Source organism: Hypanus sabinus, chromosome 26 (genome assembly GCF_030144855.1).
Source record: "Hypanus sabinus isolate sHypSab1 chromosome 26, sHypSab1.hap1, whole genome shotgun sequence".
Classification (NCBI taxonomy): domain Eukaryota; kingdom Metazoa; phylum Chordata; class Chondrichthyes; order Myliobatiformes; family Dasyatidae; genus Hypanus; species Hypanus sabinus.
Genome location: NC_082731.1, coordinates 42,060,338 through 42,088,131, shown reverse-complemented (window position 1 = coordinate 42,088,131; position 27,794 = coordinate 42,060,338). Strand labels below are relative to the sequence as shown.

General features: G+C 49.3%; 1 protein-coding gene and 1 long non-coding RNA gene across 2 annotated transcripts; one reads left to right on the top strand and one right to left on the bottom strand.

Annotated features, from left to right (window-relative positions):
• Positions 1-9,920, top strand: LOC132381489 (uncharacterized). Its single transcript, XR_009508050.1, has 2 exons — positions 1-2,632; positions 3,194-9,920. It is a non-coding gene; the product is annotated as an uncharacterized LOC132381489 (long non-coding RNA).
• rhoub (ras homolog family member Ub) lies at positions 8,728-25,620 on the bottom strand. The gene is made up of 3 exons (XM_059950931.1): positions 25,246-25,620; positions 14,158-14,216; positions 8,728-12,987 (listed from the first exon to the last, which is right to left on the bottom strand). The coding sequence occupies exons 1-3, from the start codon at positions 25,463-25,465 to the stop codon at positions 12,529-12,531; spliced, it is 738 nt and encodes a 245-aa protein (XP_059806914.1). The 5' UTR covers positions 25,466-25,620; the 3' UTR covers positions 8,728-12,528.
• Positions 25,621-27,794: the final 2,174 nt, after the last annotated feature.

The window sequence follows — 27,794 nt, the reverse complement described above, 5'->3', positions numbered from 1 at the left end:
GGAGCTGGCAGCTGAACATGCCCGTCCCACGTTTCGGGCCCCGACATCCTGACCTCTTCAATCCGACCCGCTGCCTAAATCACATTCAAACATTGCGTCCTGCCGCTTGGAGCCCGCCGCCGGCGCCCAACCGTTCAGATCCGGCTCAGCAATACTCGCCAATGCCTCCTGCCCACCTTTCCGTTCATTGTCCACGTTCACCTGAAAGGCCGGCATGGCGTCACTCCCATTGCACTGTGACGCAGCTTTGGTGGGGACCGAGCTCAAGACATTTGGGTTCCGGAGGTGAGACGGGTGACCCCTGGCCATGATCAATACCCTTCAGAGATTGTCTGCCTGGAGTCAGTGGTCACATAACCAGGACTTGTGATCTGCACCGGCTGCTCGTACGACCGTCCACCACCTGCCCCCATGGCTTCACGTGACCCTGATCGGGGGATAAACAGATGCTACACCTTGCCCAAGGGTGACCTGCAGGCTAGCGGAGGGAAGGAGCACCTCACACCTCCTCTGGTAGAGATGTGTCTCCACACTGCCACCTAGGAAGACATGGAATGTAGAACATCTTGCCCAAGGGTGACCTACAGTCCAGTAGAGCGAAATCTCTCTCTCTCCCTCGCTACTGAAAGAGAGAGAGCCTGAGGGATGTCAAAGTGTTGGGATGAAGAGTGGCTTATTTGATAATTTAAACCCCAGATCATGGTCTCTTGGGGCTATGGGGGGAGGTGAGGGGAGGATTGATGCTTTTGTGTAGGAGGGGTGAGGGTAGGATTTTGCATTCTGACGTTTGCAGTCGTTCACTCTTTGGGTTTTACCTGTTTCTACATCCTCTGATACTACACTGAATCACTGAAGGAGCACCCTAATGCCTTCACACTTTGCCATCCGCACTGTCACGGTACACAGAGCCATAACCTTCTCTGAAGGAGAACATTCAGCCCTTTAGGGTCATGCTGACTCCCAACAGAGCAAAAGCTATCAGTCCGTTTAGAACAGGGTGAGACCGTAGTGTAGAGGTTAGCATAACGATACCACATAACCTGTGACCCTGGTTCTATTCTTGCTGCTGTTTGTTTGTTCTCCTTGGGGGGGCGGGGAGGGGGAACAACCTTCTGATATCCAATCTCTTCAATTATTTCACTTTCTCTACGCCTTCTGCTTGGTCGGTTCCTCTTGGTTACACTACAGAGACGGCCGGACCCTGCCACGGGCGGTTTGGAGCTCGGCCAAGTGATCTGGTGCTCTGCCCCTGGAGAGGGCGCGGGCTGCCTCGTGCGGAGGGCCAGAGACGGTGCGGGGGGCCTTGAACCGAAATGCCGAGGAAGACTGACGCATCAAGGCGATTGCGGAGTAGGTCTCTTCGTGGGAGTGCTGAGTTTGGGCGATCAACCCCCTCGGTTCTGGCGGAAGGATGCTTTGGGATTTCTGAGATTTATGTGATTGCTGGACTGTAGTTTATCTCGCTCCCCTTCGGTTCCCTCTGGTTTTCGACTGGTGGGCTGAGGTTCCGGGTGGGCAATGTGTTGGTTTTTGTATGAGGGAGGGAGTTGGGGATTTGGGGTCTGGTGTTGTTGTTGGTTTTTCTGTGAGGGGGAATCTGCTGATTTTTGGGGAGGGGGTGGCTTGGTGCTGTTGTCACTGTTTGGTTTTGCGATGGAAGGGGTTGTTGGGGTTGCTGTTTTTCACGCGGGGCGACCGTTTCTTTGTGTGAGGGAGGGGGTGGACCACCACTCCCTTTCTTAGGTCTTGGAGGCCATCAGAGGGAACGCAGGCAAATCTCTCCAAAATTGGAGAAGGTCCCCTTGGTGCTGTCTTGCGCTCCCTGAACTGTCTCTCCAGCCACACCTGCCAAAGAAATTCCCCCAAACCCGTCACAAATCAACCTCAAAGCTGGAAAAGTCCCTGCTTTTCCGGACAAGGTCATAAATCTCAAGAATGCTGAAAGTTAACAGGCCCCACCTCCAGAGCGAACTGACATGGGCCAGCTCTCGCATTGGGAGCTGTAGCTGACGGGAGCTACATGATCAAAGCTCGATGATGTCATCTAATGGCATTACCTATGACCTCAAAGTTCAAAGCTCAAAGTAAACTTACTGCACTGGACAGCAAATTCTTTTCAAAAATGTTGCTTCCTCAGAATTTCTTCTGTAGTTATGATAGACGGCTTGAAGCTGAACGCAAATATGATTGCAGTCTAACGCACACAAAATGCTGGAGGAACTCAGCAGGCCAGACAGCACCTATGGTAAAGGATTAAACAGTCGACGTAAACGGGGCCTTCAGCAGTCCTGGAGAGGAAGGGGGAAAGTGTCAGGCTACTTCTATCAAGCAACAGATTGGAGAAACAAGAAACTGACTTTTATTGAATATGATGTGTTTAGTCGCACAGCGGGTGCTGGTGCTTTGCAATAGTTTAACTAAGCTAAGAATGTACGGCTGGTGATTTTCATTTGTACTCAGTGTCTGAGGCTTCTCACTGAAGTGCCCAACAATTCATTTTAAGCCAACTAGAATATAAAAAGCAAGCATATAATGCTGAGTCATTGGACCGACCACACTTGGAGTATTGTGAGTAGTCAAGGGCCCTTTATCTAAGAAAGGATGTGCTGACATTGGAAGGGTAATTTCTAAAGTAAGTACATGTTCAGCACAGCATTGTGGGCTGAAGGGCCTGTATTGTGCTGTGGGTTTTCTATGTTTCTAATAATCAGCCAGCAATGGTGGATTCCATTTGCCCTAATACTCTTTCTCCAAGTACATATATTTTACCGTGTTGGCGCGTGGCCAAGTGGTTAAGGCGTTCGTCTAGTGATCTGAAGGTCGCTAGTTCGAGCCTTGGCTGAGGCTTGCGGCTGTGTCCTTGAGCAAGGCACTTAACCACACATTGCTCTGTGACGACACCGGTGCCAAGCTGTACGGGTCCTAATGACCTTCCCATGGACAACATCGGTGGCGTGGAGAGGGGAGACTTGGGCAACTGCTGGTCTTCCATAAAAAAACCCCTGCCCAGGCTTGTGCCCTTGAAACTTTCCAAGGTGCAAATCCATGGTCTATCGAGACTAACGGAGGCCTACACATATTCTACTAACTTGAGATTCATTGTCTTGCAGGCATTTTAATGTTTCAGTAGTTCCACTTCATATCAGACAGTATACAACCTGATGAAATGCCGACTGTTCGTTCTCCTCCACAGATGCTGTTGGAATTGCTGAGCTCCTCAAGATTTCCAGCCGACTGAACTACGTTGAGTCTGTAGTTCATCATCCAGCAGGACAGATCTCCGCAAATCCAGGGGAGTCGCACAGCCTTCACCACCAAAGCTGGCAGCCCACCCCTCTCTCTGTGTGAAAAACTTACCCCCGACATCTCCTCTGTACTTACTTCCAAGCACCTTAAAACTGAGCCCTCTCGTGCTAGCCATTTCAGCCCTGGGGAAAAGCCTCTGACTATCCACATGATCAATGCCTCTCATCATCTTATACACCTCTATCAGGTCACCTCTCATCCTCCGTTGCTCCAAGGAGAAAAGGCCAAGTTCACTCAACCTATTCTCATAAGGCATGCTCCCCAATCCAGGCAACATCCTTGTAAATCTCCATTGCACCCTTTCTATGGCTTCCACATCCTTCCTGTAGTGAGAATTGAGCACGGTACTCCAAGTGGGGTCTAAATAAGATCTTATATAGCAGCAACATTACCTCAAGGCTCTTGAACTCAATAGAGTAGTGGGTGCGGGGAATGCACTGCCAGTGAAGGTGGTGAAGACAGATACAACAGGGTCTTTTAAGAGACTCTTAGATAGGTTCATGGAGCTTAGAAAGGTAGACATGGTAGGGAAATTCCAGGCAGCTTCTAGAGTAGGTTACATAGTCGGCACAACATTCTATGTTCTATGCAATAGCGGGGAGGGGGCAAATTTGTTTCCCAGAATATCTCCCAGAAGGAGATATTCCCCACTCTGGTCTTACTTTTTCTCACCTGCTTATCACCTTTCCCTGGGTCCCCCTCCTCCTTCCCTTTCTCCTATGGTCCGCTCTCCTCTCCGATCAGATTCCTTCTTCTCCAGCCCTTGACCTTTCCCACTCACCTGGCTTCACCCCTCACCTTCCAGCTATCCTCCTTCCCCTCCCTGCTACCTTCTTAGTCTGTCTTCTCCACTTCCTTCTCAGTCCTGAAGCAGCTCCTCAGACTGAAACTGCAACTATCTATTCAACTCCGTGGACGCTGCCTGACCTACTGAGTTCTTCCAGCATCTTGTGTGTGTGTATTGCTTAGGAAATTAACTCATTTGCAATTCTCTGAAACCTGGATAAGAAGTAGAAGGAAGTTTGCTGATGACACAAAGGTTGGAGGTGTTGTGGATAGTCTGGAGGATTGTCAGAGGTTACAGCAGGACATCAATAAGATGCAGGACTGGGCTGAGCAGTGGCAGATGGACCTCAACTCAGGTGAGTGTGAAGTGTTTCATTTTGGTAGGTCCAATTTGAAGACAGAATGTCTTAATGGTAAGACTCTTGGCAGTGTGGAGGAACTGAGAGATCTTGGGGTCCGGGTCCATAGGACACACAAAGCTGCTGTGCAGGTTGACAGTATTGTTAAGAAGGTGTCTGGTGTGTTGGCATTCATCAACCGTGGGAGTGAGGTAAAGAGCCGAGAGGTAATGTTACAGCTATATAGGACTCTGGTCAGACCCCACTTGGAGAACTGTGTTCAATTCTGGTCACCTCACTACAGGAAGAATGTGGATAATATAGAGAGAGTGCAGAGGAGATTTACAAGGGTGTTGCCTGGATTGGGGAGCATGGCTTATGAGAACAGGTTGAGTGAACTCAGCCTTTTCTCCTTGGAGCGACGGAGGATGAGAGGTGACCTGATCGAGGTGTATAAGATGATCAGGGGGCATTGATCGTGTGGATAGTCAGAGGGGGCATGAAAAGGCGCTTGGGAATAGGTACCAAGGGAATGTCAGGGGAAAGTTTTTCACACAGAGAGTGGTGGGTGCATGGAATGCACTGTTAGTGACGGTGGTGGAGGCGGATACGATCGGGTCTTTTAAGAGACTTCTGGATAAGTACATGGAGCTTAGAGACTTGGAGAGCTATGCAGTAGGGAAATCTGAGGCAGTTTCTACAGTAGGTTACATGGTCAGCACAACATTGTGGGCCGAAGGGCCTGTAATGTGCTGTAGATTTCTATGTTCTATTAACTCAATTTGAAAATAATTCTCTCCCAAATTCTGTACGGATCTCAGAGGCAGAAATTACCGCCCAGTAAGTTAGCTGTGCCCGTTTCGCTGAGTGATTAACAGCCCAAAGTTTGGGTGGTGTTGGAGAGTTTGTTAACAAGCTAAAACATGGCTTGCAATGCTCGTGTTTGTGTGTACAGTCACATCACTGGCATCCAAGTGAGAGCTATGTCTCAATTGAATCAAGGTGAGTTCATTCCAAATTCATAAACTCCTTTGAAGACATGATATTTCAAAGGAAGGGAGGGAAACAGCAGAGTGTGAGATGGGAGATCTTCTAGATGCTGGAAATCGAGAGCAACACACATAAAACATGGAGGAACTCAGCAGGGCAGGCAGCATCCATGGAGATTTTAGACACAGATGGCGGAAACGCTGAGTAAAGTGCTGGAAGAACTCAGCAGGTCAGGCGACATCCGTGGAGGGGAGCGAACGGTTGGTGTTTTTGGGCCGAGGCCCTTCTTCAGGACTGGAAAGGAAGAGGGCAGAGGCCAGAGTAAAAGGTATGGGGAGAGGGAGGAGTACAAGCTGGCAGGCGATTGGTGAGTCCAGTTAAGAGGGAGAAGGGGGATTGATCTTTCTACTTCAGCCCTTTGCCTCTTCCACCTCCAAACTCACTGCATCAATCCCTTTCATCCCCCTTCCCCCCCCCCACCCCATCACCCGGTCTCACCTATCACTTGCCAGCTTATCCCCCTCCTCCTCTTCCTCTCCACCTTCTCATTCTGGCTTCTACCCCCTTCCTTGTGAGTCCTGATGAAGGGTCTTGGTCCGAACCATCATTTCCCACCGTAGATACTGCTTGACCTGCAGAGGTCCTCCAACACTTTGAGTGTGTTTCAGTAGAGAGAAATGTTAAGTGGCACATGTGGAGCTGGAAATATTGGCGTGTTCCACAGCCGAGATTCAAATGCAGAGTTCCCGGTCGACAATTTCAGGTCCTTGAGCTCCCCTCTTTCAGGAGAAATCACTCAGCTTTCAACTGATTCCACAATGTATGGACTCCCTTCCAAGAACTCTACAACTCATGTTCGCAGCATTTGAGGACCTCCGTTGGTCTGGTTTGACCATGGACGTATCCTTCCAGCTGTCTACGTGATATGCAAGCCACGTTTGTATGGTATGGAGAGCGAGCTATTGCCCACGAAGCAGGCTCCCCCTCTCCACCGAGCTGATGGTTCCTAAGGAAAGACAGAGACCGGCACAGTTTGGCACCAGCGGTGTCGCATGAGTTGCCAGTCAGTGTTGAACTCAACATAGTACTGCCTTAGGGACTCCAGCTCCGGATTTTCCCTCGGGGTTTACTCTCAAAGTCCTCCCCATGAGTGGGTGTAGCTGCAAGGCAGCGGAGGCTTAAGATCAGAGTTTTCTTTCCCCAGAAACAGTTCCACCCTAAGCCACAAGTGAAGGCCAGGAGCTGGACTTGGTTGTCAGAGGCCTTTTGAGACACACTCCACCGGGGCCTCAGCTGGAGTATTGTAAGCAGTTCTGAGCCTCTTATCTAAGCAGGGATGTGCTGACACTGGAGAGGGTTCAAAGGAGGATCACGAAAACGATTCCAGGATTGAAAGGCTCATCATATGAGGAGTGTTTGATGGCTCTGGGCCTGTACTCTCTGGAATTCAGAAGAATTGAAACCTATTGAATGTTGAAAGGCCTCAATAGAGTGGATATGGAGAGAATGTTTCCTGTGGTGGGGAGTCTAAGACCAGAGGACACAGCCTCAGAATAGAGGGATGTCCATTTAGAACGGAGATGAGGAGGAATTTCTTTAGCCAGAGAGTGGTGAACTTGTGGAATTTGTTGCTACAGGCGGCTGTGGAGGCCGGGTCGTTGGGTGTATTTAAGGTAGAGGTTGATAGATTCATGATTGGTCAGGGCATGAAGGGATACAGGGAGAAGGCAGGAGCTGAGAGGGAAATGGATCGGCCATGATGAAATGGTGGAGCAGACTCAATTGGCCAATTGGCCTAATTCTGCTCCCGTATCTTACGGTCTTTTGCGTGCTTTGCTTTGGATTTCCAGCATCTGCAGTTTATTTCAATCCTGTGCTGTAGCCTCCACCACCAGACGATGATGTAGTCAGTTAAAATGCTCTCCACAGTACACCTGTAGTCATTTGCAAGTGTCTTTGGTGACATATCAGCTCTCCTCACACTCCTGATGAAATTTAGCCTTCTTTGTAAGTGCATTAATATGCCAGGCCCAGGACAGATCGTCAGAGATGCTGATGCTCAGGAACTTGAAATTGCTCACCAACTCTGTCTCTGATCCCTATATAAGGACTGTGTGTTCCCTCATCTTACCCCTTCTGAAGTTCACAATCTATTCTCTAGTCCTACTGACATTGAGTTCAAGGTTGTTGCTGTGACACCACTCAATCAGCTGATCCATCTTGCTCCTGTATGTCTCATCACCATCTGAAATTATGCCAGCAATAGCTGTGACCAAATAAACTCCTAACCCATACGTTTTTGGATTGTAGTAGGAAACTGGAGTACCTGAAGGAACCCGTGTGGTCATGGGGAGAATGTACAAACTCCTTAGACAGGGGCAGGAAATGGACCTTTTAGGGAGTACTCTGAAGATGGGCCATATAGTAAACACCACCTTCAGCAACCAACATTCAGATTAAATTTAAAATGCAACTCGGAACCAGGCACTTAATTGATATGTCTGCATATGCATGAAAGCAATCGACAGTCAATTACATGAATGGAGTGCACTCATTTTGGGTGTATTGGTGGTGGCAATATCCAGGAATTTGCAATTCAAAAAAGGCATTATGAGGATAGAAATTGTCATGTTCCCTTTGTGCTTTCACATACAAAATGCATTATGTCGGGCAGTAGCAGTCTCTCAGCATCTATGGACAGGAGTAAATATTCAACATTTCGGGCCAGGACCCTTCATCAGATTGGAGGAAAAATCTGGGAAGTCAGAGTAAGGTGGAGGGGAGGGGAGGAAGTACGAGGTGGTAGGAGATAGGTGAAACCAGGAGTGGGTCAATTAATGAGTTTGGAAGCTGATTGGTGCAAGAGATAAAGGGCTGGAGAACGGGAATCTGATAGGAAAGGCAGGAGATCATGGAAGAATGAGAATGGGGAAGAGGAAGGTGATGGGCAGGTAGGCAGATAAGGTGAGAGAGGGAGAAGGGATTGGAGAATGGTGAAGGGGGTGGTGCAATTTCTGGAAGTTCGAGGGATCAACTTTCATGCCATCAGGTTAACGAATACAAGGTGCCAATCCTTCAGATGAGTGAGGTCTCATCGTGGCAGTAGAAGGCACAGATAGACAAGTCAGGATGGGCAAGGGAAGTAAAATTGACAAGCGTGGCCACCAGGAGATCCGCTTTTTCTGGCAGGCGCTTGGCGAAGCGGTCTCCCAGTTCTACCCTCCTCCTACAAATCCGACCTCAAGGCCCCAGCAACATTCTCAAGAATAAGGTTTCTTCAGAGACAGGAAAAGCAGACAAGATGCACTTCGTTTGAAAAATACAGACATTTTATTTTTTTTTCCACTTCATGCAGCAACAGTCGAGTCCAGCTGTTTACAAAGCAGTGCCCCCACCCTCGAGGGTGGGGGGGGGGTCATCCTCGCCTGCTCCACAACCCCGGTGTAAATTATTTCATAAGCACAACCTCCAAACTGCTCCTGCGCCTTTGACTTAACTTTCACACCGGTAATACTATCCGCGTGGCTTGTTTCGCCTGCGTATACACTTATACATTTGAACTATAATATAAACTTCTGCAAAAAAGAAGCATTTTTTAATATTTCACACATCTCCCATGTGTCAATGGAAGCACTTCTAACCCTTTCCCCACTCCCACATAATTTCCCCTCTCATCCCAGATTCCCCACCTACTCCCAGTGTGAAAATGGTAGGTAAACCAAGAGGAGCTGGCTCTCATTTGGTTATAGTCCGTCTTTATCGACAACAAAAGATTTTACTGACTGAAATTTTTGATCAAGAAAAATCAAAGAATTTTACCTATGCACCTTTAAAAAAAAATCGCCCATAATTGTTCTATCAATTTATAACTCATCAGAATAACTGATGGCAAGGTTGAGAAAGGCATTTTTATTGGTCACCAAACAGGTCATCAATGACAGGCAGTTCAAAGAACTTCTAGTGGGACAGGAGAAAATCACACAGAAGGCATTCAAGGATGTTGCTGAAAATTTTCTTGGCAACTACAGAGCACCAAACTACGTGCAGTTGGTTGACAACGTGCTTCTAGCATACAAAACCATGAAGTGCAATCTGTCACTAAAGATTTATTTTCTGCTTTCCCATTTAGACTTCTTCCCTGCAAACCTTGGCACTGTCGGTGACGAGAAGGTGAAAGGTTTCACGACATTGTGGTGATGGAGAAATGATATCAGGGTAACTGGAATCAGTCATCGCTGGCTGATTATCGTCAGACACTTAAGTGAGAAGCCTCGAACACTGAGAACTAACTAACGAAAGTCACCAACTTAGCTTAGTTGAACTATTGTAAAGCTTCAGCACCATTACACAATTAAATGCATTATATTCTATAAACGTTAATCTCTTGTTTCTCCAAATTCCTACGCGATACAAGTAGTCTGAAGTTATATTTGTGTTCATCTTCAAGCGGTCTATCGTAAACAAATTAAAAAAAAAAATCTGAGATGCAACACTTCCAGAGAAGAAAGTTGTCCAGTGTAGTCACTAATAACTAGCCCCAAATTCTCAAAGTTCTTAGGGTCGTTTCGTGGTAGCCGATAACACCAAAGGCAGCCTCCAGCCAGATGCTGTTAATTGCCCATTGGGTCTCGGCTTCCAGATTTCTGATCGACCACTTCTCTTTGACCTTCAGTGAGTTCTGGGCTCAACACTTAAGGTCAAAGCCCGTAGGTCGACTGGAAGTTGAGACCTGATGGCCAAAGCCTGGGTGCACGAGTCGAAGGCCCAAGGCCCAATGTTTAAATCCACTGGAAGCTGGGGGCCCGGAGATGGATTAGAGGACTGAGTGTGTGCAGGAGGGGGGAAAAGGGGGGGCTTGTTCTCCTCCTGTTGTTGCTTGTGTGCTGTAAACATATTGAGCACGCCACGTTAGTGCTGGAACGTGTGGTGACCCTCGCGGGCTGCCCCCACCAAATGCTTGAGTGACCTATTTCACTACGTTTCGAGGTACATCCGATAAGTGAATGAGAGTCTGAACCCTGGCAATACTCGGGGGATATGCCGAGTGGCCAAGTGGCCCTGCACTCCAGCCGATGGCCGGCTGCCTCCCAATTGTCCAAGGGACACTACGCCCACAACACCCCATCTCGCAGCCACTCCTGCAACATCTAGAGCCGGCCACGGACTCCCAACGCGGTGCTGGAGGGTAGGGACCTGCAGTGTGACGACCCCCTCCTCTAAAATACCCAAGCCTCCGGCTTGAATTCAAGGGGCAGTCACGGGGCTGCTTTCCAGTAACCTGCACTTGAAACAAAACTGCTTTCGTCCCTAAAACAGTGTCAAGGGCAAACCGCGGCATAAAATCCTCAGAATCTAATAAAGTCAGCCAAACGCAGCCAGGGCCGCACTGAGCAGTAAAAGGCATCGTCCTGAAACACTCGAAAACATAGTTAGGCTGCCCCCACAGACCCTTTCAATTACCTGCTTGGTTGCCCCTGGTTACAGTAGTATGAGTGACTATAGCAGTCACTAAACAGAAAATTATCATAAAGCTTTCTTATTCTGGTTTCTGGGGAAAGAGGTGCAAGCAAGGACTGAGCACACAGAGGTTTCGAGCTGGCGTTCCCAAACTGGACCCCTCGGTTAATGGTCTTGAAAGAAAAAGGCTGGTGTAAAGGATCGTAACAGAGGTCAAACCTGAAGATGCGCTTCTTCTCTTACAATTAGGAATTGTCGAAACCCTGAACGGCCCCTCGCTTGGATCAACTGTCGCGTGCACACACAGACCCAACGCAAAGCCTAACTCGGAGCTTCGGAGCAGGAATTGTGAGCACCGTGTCCGACATCAAAAACAAACTCCCAAAAAAACCCCCCCACATGTAGCTACCCCCCCCACAGACGTTACACCCGACATTTAGTGAGCGAGAGTCGCGAAGTTAATAACTTCCCAGAAGAGGGATAGGGGGTGGGGGTGGGGGGGGGGGGGGGCTGGGCTTGAACTGTGTAGGAGTAACTAAAAATATAACCAAGGCACCGAAGATTAAATCAGATTGTCAAAGAATTTCGGAGCACTGACTTTAAATACGCTTCCCGAAGATGGGAAGCGTCGTTGCCTTGACTAAGCCTCGAGTAAAATCTAAAGAGCTCAGAAAACTAAAATACTGCAGATGCCGGAAAGCTGAAATAAACACAGCCGAAGTTGTGAACTTTCTCTACACTTTCTCTACACTCGGGTAAAGGGTCTTTGACACAAGCCCTTGCATACAAGATCTCAAGTTCACCCTACCTCCTACCAGGAGGAGCAGGGCAGTTGTCCCAAGTACTCTCATTAATGCACACCAAAGAGGTGAGCTGGTCCGCAGGTCTAACTGACCTTGCACTTTCTGTACACTACACTAGCCTAGGTCTCATCATTGGCAAGGTTGTGGTTAGGCAGGGAGCCATACAAATGCCATATTTCATTTTAAATTAGATGGCATTCTCCTGGTGACTAAGTGGGACGGGGAGGAAGATGAATTCCCCCAGAGGTCTGGCCCAAAGATCAGGATGTTGGTTGGGGTTGGAGGACGCCAGGCCTCGGTACCACCCGACCAGCAACTGTGCACTGGAAGGGGATTACAATCAAGCCCTTCCCACCCCCTCACTCCTTGAGCACCCAAAGCCCAATCGAGGGTTGACTGAGCAGTGGTGCTGCCCGCCCGCCAACCCTATTCAGCTCTCCCAGGGCCAACTTGCCGGCCAACCCAAAACGTGACAATAATTAAAATATCTCACGGAACCCCGGAGGAACTCAGCAGGCCTGGAGGGTATCATCTGCGGAGGGAATTGGCCAGTTGACCTTCACCTGGTCAACGTTGGCTGCCCATTTCCATCCAGAGGCGCTGCCTGACCTGCTGTGTTCCTCCAGAACTGCATTCTAGCTCCAGATTCCAACATCTGCAATTGCCGTGTCTCCGCAGAGACCAATATCTGCTCAGTGGATGTAACAACACACAGCAAGGAAGCACCAGGCCAGAAATGGAAAACCCTTTCCTCCGCAATTCCATCTTGGGCATCATTCACCCACCCGCCCCCCCCACCTCAGAAGTTTGGCAAGCATCCCTGTGACCCCTCGCCCACCCCACAATTTTCATACAACGCAGATGTACTTTTTCCACCAGGATCGCGACAGAGTCCTCATTTTGTTGGCGGTAAGAGCCCTCATCTTGCGCTCGCTGGCCTCCTGCCTGTCCAACTGACGGAGGCCGCAGACAATGGCCATGTCGAAGACCTCCTTTAGGTTCTTCTGAGTCAACGAGGAGCACTCAATGTAGGCCACGGCCCCGATCTTCTCGGCCTGGCTGTGGGCCGCGGCCGAGGGTACTGGCTTCTCCTTGCAAGCGGCCAGGTCAATCAGCACCTTGACGTCTCCGCGAAGGTCACACTGGGTTCCCACCAGGACCACAGGGGCGGTGGGGCAGTGGGACCGGATCTCGGGCATCCACTTCTCCACCACGTTCTGGAAGGACGAGGGACTGACCACGCTGAAGCAGAGGAGGAAGACGGCCGAGTTGTGGTAACAGAAGGGACGGAGCTTGTCGAACTCGTCCTGGGAAGCAAGGGAGAGGAAAGAGAGACATGAGGTGGGTCCAGGGTTATTCAACACTTCTGCCGAGGCCACCCCAGCTGCGGACGTGCCCCGAAGCCATGTTGGAAACTCGGCAGCCATTTTATACACAGCAAGCCGATAACCAGTGTGAGAAATTAGTCAAACTTCCCATTGATCTTAATGTAGAGAGTGGCGCGGGTGCGGGACGAGCTGCCAGCAGAAGTGGTGGATCCAAGTTCGGTTGTAACATTTAAACATTTAGTACAGCACATTACAAGCCCTTTGGCCCACAATGTTGTGCTGACCCTCAACCCTGCTTCCCATATAACCCCCCCCACCTTAAATTCCTCCATATACTTGTCTAGTAGTCTCTTAAACGTCACTAGTGTATCTGCCTCCACCACTGACTCAGGCAGTGCATTCCACGCACCAACCACTGAGTAAAAACCCTTTCTTCCCTTGAACTTCCCTCCCTTTACCTTAAAGCCATGTCCTCTTGTACTGAGCAGTGGTGCCCTGGGGAAGAGGCGCTGGCTGTCCATTCTGTCTATTCCTCTTAATATCTTGTACACCTCTGTCATGTCTCCTCTCATCCTCCTTCTTTCCAAAGAGTAAAGCCCTAGCTCCCTTAATCTCTGATCATAATGCATACTCTCTAAACCAGGCAGCATCCTGGTAAATCTCCTCTGTACCCTTTCCAATGCTTCCACATCCTTCCTATAGTGAGGCGACCAAAACTGGACACAGTACTCCAAGTGTGGCCTAACTAGAGTTTTAAAGAGCTGCATCAAAGAGAAGTTTGGACAAATGCATATCCAGACTTTTGCACAGTACTGTGGTAATTTTCTGTTTCGCAATAAACTGTTGCCACAATAAAAATCATGAACTACATGAGTGATGATAAACCTGACATGGGTCATAGAAGTTAACAGGTTCTTGATTAGTCGTGGTATCAAAGGTTATGGGGAGAAAGCAGGAGACTGGGGTTGAGAGGGAAAATAGATCAGTCATGATGGAGTGATAGAGCAGGCTCGATGGGCCGAAAGGCCTCAATCTGCTCGCACATCTTGTGTGTCTATCACTGAGGCCAGATGAAAGGCCAACGGTGTAGAGTGACCCAGGCGCGCCAAGGGCGAAGGAGGCTGGGAGGAGCACGGCGTGAATACTCACTTGGCCTGCCGTATCGCACAGCTGCAGTCTTATTGGGGTCCCGTTGACCTGCACCACAGCTATGAGACAAAAGAAAACTTGCGTTAGGTTAACAGAAACGATTGAACAAAGTGAACATTCGACCCGACACGCAGGGGTTGTGCTACCCACCACAAACGCACGGAAAGCTGGAGAAAGCAGGCCAGGCCGCATCTGTGGAGATGGACAGTCGACATTTCAGGCCGAGACACTTCATCAGGACTGAAAAGGAAGAGGACAGAAGCTCCCCAGGTCCTTGTTCGGGCTTCTACTCCCTTCCTTTCCAGTCCTGATGAAGCATCTCAAACTAAAATCTCAACAATTTATTTTCCTCCATTGATCGGGTGGGGGTTCCCAACCTTTCTTATATGCCACGGACCCCTACCATTAACCGAGGGGTCCGTGAACGCCAAGTCCCTCCAGCATTGTGTGCGCATTGATTGGGATTTCCAGCATGGGCAGAATCTCCTGGGTTTTCATTTTATTCCTCACAGTGCGATGACTGTTCGGCCCAACGAGACTGTACTCGATGCTCGGCCATCCCACCAAACAGCTGGTCATTTCCCCGTCATCCCGTCTCTTCGCCGGCCTACACCAGGGACAGCGCACGGCAGCCAGCTCACCCGACCAACCCACAACATGCCTTGGGCAACTCGGAACCCGAGCGCCCAGGGAATCCCGTACGGTCGCAGGGAAAGCGGCCAAGCGCCACATGGACAGTGCCGAGGGTCGGATAAAAACCGGGAGGACGGGGATTTCACTCACTAATAATCCCTGCTGGGAAACCTGATCTGGAGCCTTTAGACTTTGGACTCTGCACAGGGACAGCAGCAGATTACAACGCTGAACAAACATTCTGAGCGGGAGATCAGAGGGGCCCAGCTCAGGAGTCAGAGGTCCCTCGGTTAGAGGCCCTGGGGTACCGACATCGATGAGTCTCCAGCACCCACCTCCCTCCCAACGATCGGTGACTCACAGAAGCATACACACGCCTCCTGATGGAAAGTCCCAAATCTGACCTTGTGTTTCTGTTCAGGTTTTTTTTTTCTGATCTCTTACAGCTTGCTTAACTTTACAAACACGCTGTGTAGTTGTGGGGGAGAAGCAGCTCTCGGTCCTTGCTTCTGAGCAGCGGTGCCCGGCCTAACAGTGCCCAGGACACCAGGGGACGCGACAGGCCGGGGTCCATGGTACCTGAGCAGCAAGGACCAAAGTTTGCTCTGTGGCAGTGCCCTGGGCCTCAGGGACTGACCCACACACCAGCAACATTCGTACAGCACCTTCCACACAGGACAACGTATTTGACCGAACTGCCTACGGATAGAGACAAGGCTTGTCACCACTTACTTAGCATTGACGCCACAAAGTTCCACTTTACTTTGAGGCAAGTGCCCTCTCAGAGGATCTGGCTGAGCTCTCAACCCTCTTTAGCTTTTTCCAGATTCAGAAGCACCCCTCCGTACAACCACTCAGAATGCTCCCCGGGGGAGGGGGGGGGCCCTGTAGAAACCTGCCAGAATCCTCAGAGACAGACTAAGCCTTGCCGAACGTCACGGGCAAGTGCGGGAGAACAGGGCTGATTCTGGACCAGCGTCGACCAACGGACGTGTGGTGGGGGGGGGGGGTTGCGGGAGGAAGAGTGAGAAAACAGGATCAGTGGCTGCTCAGCATGGACCTGGTGGGACAAATGGCCTGTTTCACATCGGCCTACCAGCCAGAGAGTCTCCGCCCCATGGCTTTGTTTGACCCCGATCTCCTGTCCAGCGTGGTCCGTGTGCGCGGAGTTTGCACGCTCCCGTCTCGACCGCTTTGGGATTTCTCACTCCCCTTCCCAACCGAGTCAACTCCCAGCGACTGGCAGAGTTGCAAGTCAAGCGGCTGCTGTACATCGTGGGCTCCCCCCACCCTCAGCTGGATCCATTAACCACCCTCCACCAAGTCTTGCTCCGCTCCTTCCCCTCTCCTACGCATACCAGCCATCTTCCCAGTCCAGGAGGAAGAGGGGTCACAGGCTGAAATGTCTAATGGGCGGGGACGGGGGGACGGGAAGGGACAGGATACAGAAAACATGGGGGTGGAGGAATTTGTTTGAGAGCTATTGGGTCAAACGGCCTTCTGTCCAAAGGCAATAGTGACCATCTTTTCACTCTTCCTTTGTCCTGAACGTTTCAAAAGTTCAAAGTACTCTAACCGAAGTATGCACGTTATAACTCTGAGATTCATCTCCTCACAGGCAGCCTCTAAACAAAAAGAATCCAGTAGAGAAAGACCGAACATGCAGAGGAAAATAAAAAAGCAAACTGTGTGTTCTGGTCCGGAGACTACAACGAGAGGCCCCCAGTTCGAGCTGAATCGGCCCATCCCTCAGCTCAGGCCCCGGCACCCTGATCTTTCCGATTCAGACAGCACCTAAATTGTCGCCCGAACACTGGGTTCAGTCACCTCGATACGCTCTGGGGCCTGGGCCCCGCCACTTCGCTTTGACCTGTACCCGACCTTTCCAGCTCGGCCGGGCGCCTGAAACCGATCGAACCTCAGGGCTCCCGGCGACAGCCCGCGGCCTCGCCTCGGTCCTGCCACATCGAACCGCCTCTGAGTTCAAAGTGAAGTTACAGGGCATCGTTTGCGATGATCGTTCACCAGAGTGATCAACCAAGCATTTCATTATTTTCTTTGTTTCCAGACAGAAGTTGCTGAGATTCACCTGCGGCATCTAAAACTTTTTGGGGGAAAAAGTTTCCTTTCTATCGTTTGCCAGTGAACTTGACCCCCCCTTCCCCCACCACTCAGATCTCAACTTACTTCTGAAAAAAATAAGCACTTCCTGCCTTGGGATTCTCCCAGTTAGCAATGCTAGCTAGATTCTGCTGCCTGTAGCCACCTCATTCTTGGCTACACTTCATTAAGCATCCTTATAATACTCCCTGCCTTAGTTAAAACAGCTCCACCTTCCCCAGGAACATCCTTGGAAACCCCCCTTTCCAACCAGATTACTCCTCAGGAATTCCTGAAGAGTGGGTGTCATCTCCATAGGAGACAGACTTTGTAGAATGAGTCATAACAAGTCAGAAACCTTTGTGGTGTGATCACCCAAGCTGAGTATGATGGTCTCATAAGGCAGGGTTTCCCCAACTTTTTTATATCATGGACCAGTGACAAAAAGCAAGGGGTCCGTGGCCCCCGCCCGCCCCCGGTCGGGAACCCCTGCTCCAAGGGGTTGTCTTGTTCATTGGCTTTCAGTTGGCCGTAGAGGATGATCCAGGATCCACAGGTGGATTTCCTTATTGGAGAACGCCTGTGCATCACTCTGTACAACGTGGGGAGGCTGACACACCAGACAGTCCTTTGACAGGTCGGGGTCAGGGTCCAGTAACATGGAGTGAAAGATGACTGAGGACTCTTCACTGCTGTAGCCTTCCTCCATCTTCACCGCTGTCCTGATGCGTCATCATCCTCGATAAAAGGCTATGGCGGGAATTGGGAGGTATGGTGGGAATATGGTTGGTAATGAATTATTCAGTCTAGTGATTATCGGTATTTTGTCACAGATTCTTTGATCGCAGATTAATGCACACATGCCGTTGAGAACAGTCAATCTCCTCAGTTCAGATTTTGGGACGGCATGGTAGTGTAGTGGATCACAGTACCAGCAACCCGGGTTCAATTCCTGTCAGAGTTTGTACGTTCTCCCCGTGAGTTTCCTCCGGGTGCTCCAGTTTCCTCCCACAGTCCAAAGACGTACCGGTTGGTAGGTTAATCGGTCACTGTAAATTGTCCCGCAATCAGGCTCGGATTAAATCAACACAGTTCAAAGGGTTGGCACTGTGTATTTCCACCAGGCTTTTTAAAACTGCTCCTCTCTCTGCCACCCAACTGCCCTTCGGAATCCCATGGGGGGGGGTATGGGGGAAGAAAAATCACTCAGATGTGGTCCTTACATATTTAAAAGCATCACAACAGTTTGCTCCTTTTGCGAGGTCAGGGGAATGGCCTCGTCAGTCAATGCCCCTGTTCCTGTCAAAGGGCAGAATCAGCGGGGTACAGGATGGGGCGTGGAAACTGACCTCATTTCCCCCTTCCCAGTGATATGTAGCCGGGGGGGTGGGGGGGGAGGTTACAAAACCTCATGATCACTTCACTGTGCGCAATACTGATTGATGGAGCATTGTGGACAGAGTATGGGATCTGTGGCTAAACTTTACTCTGTATCTAACTTTGTTTTTTTAAAAAAAAGTGTGTGTGTGTGTGTTTTTTTGTTTGTTTTGATTTTGTTAAACGCCTTTATTTATACCAAAAATATCTTTACGGCATCGATGAAAACATCAATTATCCCTGCTGCCAAGGGGAAAAAATGTAAACACAGTCATCTTGTCTCCGTTCAGAGACAAGACAATCAGGCCTTCGTGAACAGGTAAAGGTCTCCCCACCATTGAGCACGTCAACATTGTCGTAGCAAAGCAGCGCTCATCATCAACGACTCCCCCCACCCATGCCCCGCTCTCTTCTCCCTGTTGCCATCAGGTGCTGAATCTGGAGGTACAGGAGCCTCAGGACTCACGCCACCAGGTTCAGGAACAGTTATTGCCCCCCCAACCAGAGGGGACAATTCCACTCACCCCAACGCTAATACAACCTATGGACTCACTGTCAAGGCCTCCCCAGCTCACGTCCTCAATATTTATTGCTTATTGATTATTATCATTTTCTTTTGTAATTGCTCCGTCTGTCTATTTCGTGTCGGTTGCGCGACAGATTTCCTCTTTGGTTCTACCGCGTTCCTTCGTATTTACAGACTGACGCAGTTTACGGATTGGACTCTGCAGTGTCGGGTCGCTCCTGCTTCTGATGCTATTTTGGGCGGCTTTGGAACAAGCCAGCCTGCGGATAACGAACGCTGGATGCACCTGGACTCTTTCCATTCGGCGTTCTATATTCCGTGCTTCCTCACTCGTGTACTTTTTGTTGCCGTCTGCCTGACCTGTTTTTTTTGTGTGCGGGGTGCGGGGGGGGGGTTCGACGTTTCTCTTTGAACGGCTCGGTTCCATGTTCTGTGGCGGTCTGATTGGACGATGAAACTCATATGCCACATGCATACTTTGAATCTTTGCAGTGCAAGAAAGTGAACCTGCGGGTAGTGGACGGTGATTTAGATAATAAATTAACTTTGAACTTTTGAGAAGTCGCTCCCGGCCTCCTGCACCACACTGTCTCCAATCTTCCCGTCCCGGGAACATCCGGATCCTCCTGTGCACCCTCACTTGTGGGGTCATGCTTTCCCTATGAGACAATCAAGAGCTGCGTTGGAACACTCCAGCTGAGTCACTTCATTGCCAGCCTGTGAAACATCCCAGAATTGATTGTGGTTCGGTGCCCAGCGTAAAACACAGGACAATACCATAACGACGACGACCAGCAATCAACAAGACACTAGTGCAAAGAGCCATGAGTAAGTAACAATTATTATCAACAGGACAAGGAGATCAGGAGAGGCCATTTAATAGATGTTGTACGGGGGGATTACACCTGAGTGAGTTTTGTTGAGAAGCGCGGTAACTACAGGTGGCGATGGGCTTGTGTCGTTTCCTGATGACAGTTTCGTGAACAGGTGACTGGCAGGGTGGGTGGAGCCGGCGGCAACTTTTCCCAGCTCGTGTCTTCACTCTGGTGAACAAGTCGGTCAATGTCAGTGGCCGACAGCCGTTGACCTTCTCCGCTGGCCGAGCCTCTCACTGCGACCTGGACTTGGCGAGGAAGGACGAACGGACAAGGGAGTCACGTTGGGAGCGAACCCTGCGGAAAGTGGAAAGTGCGGCGGGGAGACGTCCTCGGCGGTGGGACCGCGTTGGAGATGGCAGAAGTTACTGAGAGTTATGTGCTGGACGTGGAGGGGTGGTAGGTGAGGACGCGAGGGACCCTACCCCTAGTGGGGGTGGCGGGAGGATGGGGTGAGGGCGGACGTTTGCGAGATGGAAGAGATGTGGGTGAGGGCGGCGTTGATGGTGGGCTTGGGCTACCAGCATAAACTTTTATAAACCATACCTTAATATTGCCAAACCTGGCTTTAATAGGGGCTTTTATATTGAATTAGAAAAATCACAAACCACTTTATAATAATTCTTTTTTTAAAGAATTATAGTGCTATAATGTAATAGACATCAGGTTCCTGAACCAGTGTGGATAACTTCACTCACCCCAACACTGAACTGATTCAACACATCAGGCTCCTGAACCAGTGTGGATAACTTCACTCACCCCAACACTGAACTGATTCCACACATCAGGCCCCTGAACCAGTGTGGATAACTTCACTCACCCCAACACTGAACTGATTCCACACATCAGGCTCCTGAACCAGTGTGGATAACTTCACTCACCCCAACACTGAACTGATTCCACACATCAGGCTCCTGAACCAGTGTGGATAACTTCACTCACCTCAACACTGAACTGATTCCACACATCAGGCTCCTGAACCAGTGTGGATAACTTCACTCACCCCAACACTGAACTGATTCCACACATCAGGCCCCTGAACCAGTGTGGATAACTTCACTCACCCCAACACTGAACTGATTCCACACATCAGGCTCCTGAACCAGTGTGGATAACTTCACTCACCCCAACACTGAACTGATTCCACACATCAGGCCCCTGAACCAGTGTGGATAACTTCACTCACCCCAACACTGAACTGATTCCACACATCAGGCTCCTGAACCAGTGTGGATAACTTCACTCACCCCAACACTGAACTGATTCCACACATCAGGCTCCTGAACCAGTGTGGATAACTTCACTCACCTCAACACTGAACTGATTCCACACATCAGGCTCCTGAACCAGTGTGGATAACTTCACTCACCCCAACACTGAACTGATTCCACACATCAGGCCCCTGAACCAGTGTGGATAACTTCACTCACCCCAACACTGAACTGATTCCACACATCAGGCTCCTGAACCAGTGTGGATAACTTCACTCACCCCAACACTGAACTGATTCCACACATCAGGCTCCTGAACCAGTGTGGATAACTTCACTCACCCCAACTCTAAACTGATTCCACACATCAGGCTCCTGAACCAGTGTGGATAACTTCACTCACCCCAACACTGAACCGACACTATTCTTAACACTTTATTTTTTCTTCTTCTTATTATTGCTTAGCTTTGTTAATCAGATATTTGCTAATTTAATTCCTTATTGTACATAATGACATATTGACTTAATTTGTTTTAGTTAATTTTCAATAATAATTAATAAAAAGATTTAAAAAAAGGAAAAACACCAACTTGATTCCAGAACCTGAGGACTCACTCTCAAGGACTCCAACTCATGTTTGCAGTATTGCTTATTGTAGGAATTTGTCTTTTTCCAACATTGGTTGTTTGTCAATCTTTATGTATAGATATTTTTCCACTCTGATAAATTGTATTGTTTTTCTTTATTTTCCTGTAAGTGTCTGCAAGAATCGTGCAATGCTTTACAGTTCCAGCAACCCGGGTTCAATTCCCGCTGCTGCCTGTAAGGAGTTTGTACGATCTCCCCGTGACCACGTGGGTTTCCTCCGGGTGCTCCCACACTCCAAATAAGTACTGGTTGAAGGTTAGTTGGTCATTGTAAATTGTCCCATGCTTAGGCTGGCGTTAGATAGAGGGTTCACTGGGTGGTGTTGTTCGAAGGGCCAGAAATTCTGAAATGTATCTCACTCAACAAACAAAAACAAATAAACCTCAAGGTTATTTGATAATAAATAACATATTGCAACCAATTTAACAAGGAAACTCCTATCATAATCTTTCCACCCATAAGGTTAATGCTAGCCCTGGAAGAGACTATCACCTGCACTCTCTCCATGTTTCCAGATTCTACACAGTAGGGGCAATTTACAGCAGCAAAGAAACAGGCCATTCAGACCATCTAGACTGTGTCAACCATCAAGCACTCACGTGCAATGATCCTAACACACACACACTTCCATCGACTCCCCCCATAATAACACCACTCACTCACGCCCCAAGGGCAATTCAGGACAGCCAATTATCTCACCAAACCTGCCCGTCTTTGGGACTGGGAGGAAATCACCGGGAGAACGTGCGAACTCCGCATAGACAGCGCCCGAGGTCAGCACTGAACCAGGGTGCCTGGGACGGAGGCAGCAGCACCGGCACATCTAGTGACACGGACTGCGGGTAAGACACCAGGCAGAGCAACAGAATCAACTCCTCGTCTTCCTCTGCAGAACTGCACGGGATCATTTTCACCCAGTGATCCTGTTCCAGTGCTCAAAGACAAACAGAGTGATAAGGAAAAACCGTATCGTGCTCAACTGCAGACTGCCGCAACATTCATGGACCCAGGGACGTGGACTGTACTTTTTTGTGTTTACTGTTATCTGTTATTTGCATGTGTGACTGTTGGTAACACCTTGGTCCAACACTGTTTGTTTGGTTGTATCCATGGGCATTTGTATCTGGTTGAATGACAGTTAAACTTGAAACTGAAGAGATGCTGGAAATCCAGGGAGAGGCACAAAGAAACGCACAAGATGTTGGAGAAACTCAGTGGGTCAGGCAGTAAGACTTAGCTCCATCATGGGCACGAGCCCCTGCAGCATCCAGGACATCTTCAGGGAGCGGTGCCTCAAAAAGGCGGCGTCCATCATTAAGCACCCTGTCACCCAGGACATGCCCTCTTCTCATTGCTACCATTGGGAAGGAGGCACAACAGCCTGAAGGCACACACTCAACGATTCATGAACGCCTTCTTAAATAAGAAATAGGAGCAGGAGGAGGCCATCCGGCCCATCGAGCCTGCCCCGCCATTCAATAAGATCATGGCTGATCTGTGTCCGTAAACTCAGCTCCATCTACCTGCCTTTTCCCCAAAACTATGTAAAAACCCATCTTACTGTATCTTAAATATATTTAGTGAGGAAACCTCAACTGCTTCCCAGGGCAGGGAATTCCACAGATTCACCACTCTCTGGGAAAAACAGTTTCTCCTCATCTCCGTCCTAAATCTTCTCCCCTGAATCTTGAGGCAATGTCCTCGAGTTCTAGTCTCACCTACCAATGGAAACACTTTTCCTACTTCTATCTTATCTATCGCTTTCAAAAATTTTTCCCCTCTGCCATCCCATTTCTGAATGGACGTTGAACCCATTAACTAACAACAGGCACAAAATGCTGGAGGAACACAGCAGGCCAGGCAGCATCCTCGGCCCAAAACGTCGTCAGCGCTTCTCCCTATAGATGCTGCCTGGCCTTTCCAGCATCTGCAGATTTCCTCGTGTTAACCTTTCCCCCCCTATTTTTGCACATACTCGTTTTAATTATATATTGCATTATACTGTTGCCACAAAGGCAAACGTCACGACATCAAATCGGATTCTGATCTATAGACGGGAAGAAACAGTTTAAGTTTTGGGGTGAGACCGTTCCTCAGGGTATTAGTGGACCCATTAAATCACCGCACTTTAACTCAGACCAACACAGTACCCCCAAGTTGCAAGGGCGCCCTCCGCCCTTTCTCCCCACCCCTCTCGGGCACCCAGCTCCCCTCTCCCAGCCAGCTCCATCCTCCAACTCGCTTGCACCGGTCTCCTCCTCTCTTCGTAGCGCCGACGTTACCCCGGTCCCGAGGCCAGGTCTGGACCTGCAGCCACCCACCCACAGGTCACACACACACACACAAACAGAACTGCATCCTGCAGGCGCCGGAAAGGCGACGCAGCACACGGAACGCTGGCGGTCCCGGCCCCAGCCAAGTACTGGGTTCGGTTCCCATCACAGCGAACTCTCGAATTTCCTGGGTAAAACTCTGCCTCCTTTAACCACCCCATTTAGTCACCGACTCGCCGGAGGCGCTCGCTCGGACTGACTTCGGCTGTTTCACCCTAACGGCCTTGGCCCGGAGTTATTCAGTAAACAGCGATACTTAATCACAGCGGCTGATCAAAAAAGTTTCCACGGTAGCTCACTGGGGTTCACTTATTAGCCCAGCACAGAACAAATTCCAAGAATGCATTGACACCCCCCCCCCACAAGAAAAACGCCTGTGACTATCGCAGCAATCAACACAAGTAGATTTTTAACGTCCATTTGCTCGTGGCGTAAAATGAGACGCAAAGCACCCACGGGAGAACAAAAAGGGTCTCGGATTGTTCAAATCGTGAGCTTTGTCATTCGCCGTTGCTAACTACAGCAGGCAGAGAGATTCGATAGTCCCTTCGGTCCATCTAGTCCGGGCCGAAGCCATTTAAACGGTCTCCTCCGCACCGGGGCCGCGGCCCTCCATACCCCGACTATCCCGTGCACCTGTCCAAACTTTGCTTAAAAGTAAACTTTTATTATCGGAGTACAATACGTCAGCACATACAACCCCCATTTTCCTGCGGGCATTCTCGGTAAAGGCTTAGAAACCCAGCTGTACACTCTCACTACCCCGCATACACCATCTCATTCGATTTGCTCTCGTTACAGGACCCATTTATCTTTCATATATTGTACTTAGTTAATTTTATTATTATGTATTATCATGTACCGACGCCGCGAACCAACACATTTCACGACACACGCCAGTGATATTAAATCTGATTCGGAACGGGCGGTTAACCCGAAAGCCCGCATTTCGTTTCAACTATGGCCCCGCTGTGGAATGGACCATAAGGGTACTGCAGCAGCATTAGGCCATTTGGCCCATCGAGTCTACTCTCATCACGGCCGATCCAATTTCCCCTCTCAGCCCCAATCTCCTGTCTTCCCCCCCACCACCCCCGCCCCGTATCCCTTCATGCCCCGGCGAATCTCTGCCTTAAACATATTTGGTGCGACTTTATGGAGGGAGTCTAGTAGCGAGTGAGGCACCGGCCGCAGTAATTTCAGCATGGAACTAACATTCCCACTGTTAAGTAACAAGCTGGTATGAAGATGATCTTCAAACTTTCCTGCTACCTACCCGTTAAACTCGCGAGCTAAATATTTTACTACAAAGTTCTGTTCCGCTGGAAAAGCGCAAGTTGAAAGCACATTTTTAAAAAATGCAAATGACATATGAGGAATACCTACCCGAGAAGTCGTCAAAAGCGGTTGGGACGTACTTGGTTGGGTAACCGTTCGTTGTATAACTGACGACGAGGCTTGTTTTACCGACTGCCCCATCTCCCAGTAGGACGCATTTGAGGAACCGCTCCCGGGGGCTGCCGTTCCGGGTGTCCTGCCTGGGTCTGTGCGGCGGCACGGGAGGAGCGAGCTGTACTCGGTAGTCCAACAGGTCGTGGGGAGGCATTATGCAGCCTGCGGGGAGCAGAAGACGGGTCCTCGCAACTACCCCAAATCTGGGAAAAAGGTTTTGAAAACTTTTTTCCGCGTCGTGTCAACTTGGTGGGTCGGAGGGCTGGCGGCTGGCACACACTCCCACTCCTCCCTCTGAAGTTCAATCGCTCTGGAACAATTGCGATCCCTCCCTCTTTTATAGACACCGCCGGCGAGACCCGCCCCTCGGAGCGGGGCGGGCGCGATCGAGCGGATTTAAACCGGGGAAGCGGAAGGCGGGAGGGGAAAAAAACTTTTGAAAAAAAATCTCGTGGTAAGAACACTTTTTTAAAAGCGCAATTAGATACCACAATTAGAAAGTCTGAACGTTCATTAACGAGGTGTTTTCACCCGCAGACCTGCCGCTCACTGGATGTCTTTTGTTTCTCGCACCGTTCGCTGTTAATTCTAGAGACTGTTGAGAGTGAAAATCCCAGGAGATCAGAAGTCTCTGAGATACTCAAACCACCCCATCTGGCGCCAGCAATCACTCCACGCTCAAAGTCACTCAGATCACGTTTCTTCCCCATTCTGGTGTTTGTTCTGTGAACTCCAACTGAATCTCTGGACCATGTCTGAGCTGGAGCCTCATGATTAGCCGATAAGATATTTGCATTTTGAACATCGAATTCTCCAACTTCCGGTAATTCCCTCCCTCTCCCTTCCCCTATCACACTTTCACTCTGCCTCCTCTTCTAGCTGCCTATCACCTCTCTCATGATTCTGCCTCCTTCTACCACCCATAGTGCTTTCCCCCTTACACTCCTTCTTCACCTCTCCTGCCCATCCCCTCCCTGCTCCCCCCACCCCTTGATCTTTCCTCTGATTGGTTTTTCACCTGGCACCTACCAGCCTTCTCCTCCCCACCCTCCCCCGACCTTCTTTATAGGGCCCCTGCCCCCTCCCTCTTCAGTCCTGACGAAGGGTCTCGGCCCAAAACGTTGACTGCTCATTTCCACAGATGCTGCCCGGCCTGCTGAGTTCATCCAGCGTGTTGTCCGTGTCGCTTTGACCACAGCAACTGCAGTGTACTTTGTGTTTCAGTTAGTTGCATTAACAGAGCAGTTAATGCAAATTAACAGGAGGTAGTTGATGAAATGGCCACTGAATGAATTTCCTCTGAACAACCACTTAAACTATCACAACTTTGAGGGTGTGACTCCTCAAAGGATTATACACTAAAGAGATTCTGCAGATGCTGGAATTGTTTGAATAGTGAAGATAGGAGAAGAATGTGGCCATTCAGTCCATCGAGTTTATACCTGAAGTTGTAGAGCAATCCCACCATTTGTCTTTAATTATCACACATAAGCCACTCCTATTTGATACACTGCCTCCCTTTTGCACATAAGCCCCTCCCATTTCACACAGGCCCCTCCCCTTTCACACATAATTCACTCCCATTTGACAGACAGCCCCCTTTCACACATAAGCCCCTCCCATTTGACACACAGGCTCCTCTCCTATCAGATCCCTTCCTCTCCAGTCCTTGACCTTTCTCACCCACCTGGGCTCCACCTATCACCTTCCAGCTCATCCTCCTTCCTCACACCCCACTTTTTACTCCCTCCAGCCTCCTCAGTCTTGATGAAGGGTCTCGGCCAGAAATGTTGACTGTTTTTTTCATCTCCACAGATACTGCCTGACTTGCTGAGTTCTGCCAGCATTTTGTGTCATTTAGAATGTACAAGAAACTTTTCTGTACATAGAGCAATTGTATGTACGTATGTAAAGTTATTGGGGGCAAATTTATGTTTGCCTGTTGTCATGGTGAGATTTTGTGTATCCTACAACACACATTTCAGCTTGTTTATCTTACTTCTAGCTCTTGTTATCAAAATTTTTGGAAGCATCCTGGTGATATGACTCATTAAACTTATGGTCCTGTGTAATTCACAGTCTATTGCTCCAGGATTCTTAGGAAGAGTAATAGATACTAATTTTTTCATCTCTTCTGGTATTATTCCAGTCTCATAAATGTCATTGATTAAATTAGCAAGTTTTTCAATTCCATAATCTTCAAGGGCGATAATCTGTTCTATTACTAATTCATCAGGGCCCTCCCTTTCTTCATCTTACTTATTGCATTAAGCTGGGTGACATCAGGTGGCAGATGCAACAGGGACGGCAAAAGACACCTTTACGAGAATGAAGAGTATAGTGCCCAACACTAAACTAGGCTTGACAACCCGCCTCAGAGTACTGAGATGTTACGTTTATCCAGTTATGTTATATGGTTCAGAATGTTGGACAATATCTAGTAACGTGAGGAAATGGATTGAAGCAGCACAGATGTGGTTTTT

Bases quoted from the DNA above. Each gene is read 5' to 3' on its own strand.
- rhoub (XM_059950931.1), bottom strand. From the start codon at position 25,465: ATGCCTCCCCACGACCTGTTGGACTACCGAGTACAGCTCGCTCCTCCC. The intron at 14,217-25,245 runs GTAGGTATTCCT...TTTGTCTCATAG, and splicing joins CGCTTTTGACGACTTCTCGG to CTGTGGTGCAGGTCAACGGG. The intron at 12,988-14,157 runs GTGAGTATTCAC...CTTGCTTCCCAG, and splicing joins TGTGCGATACGGCAGGCCAA to GACGAGTTCGACAAGCTCCG.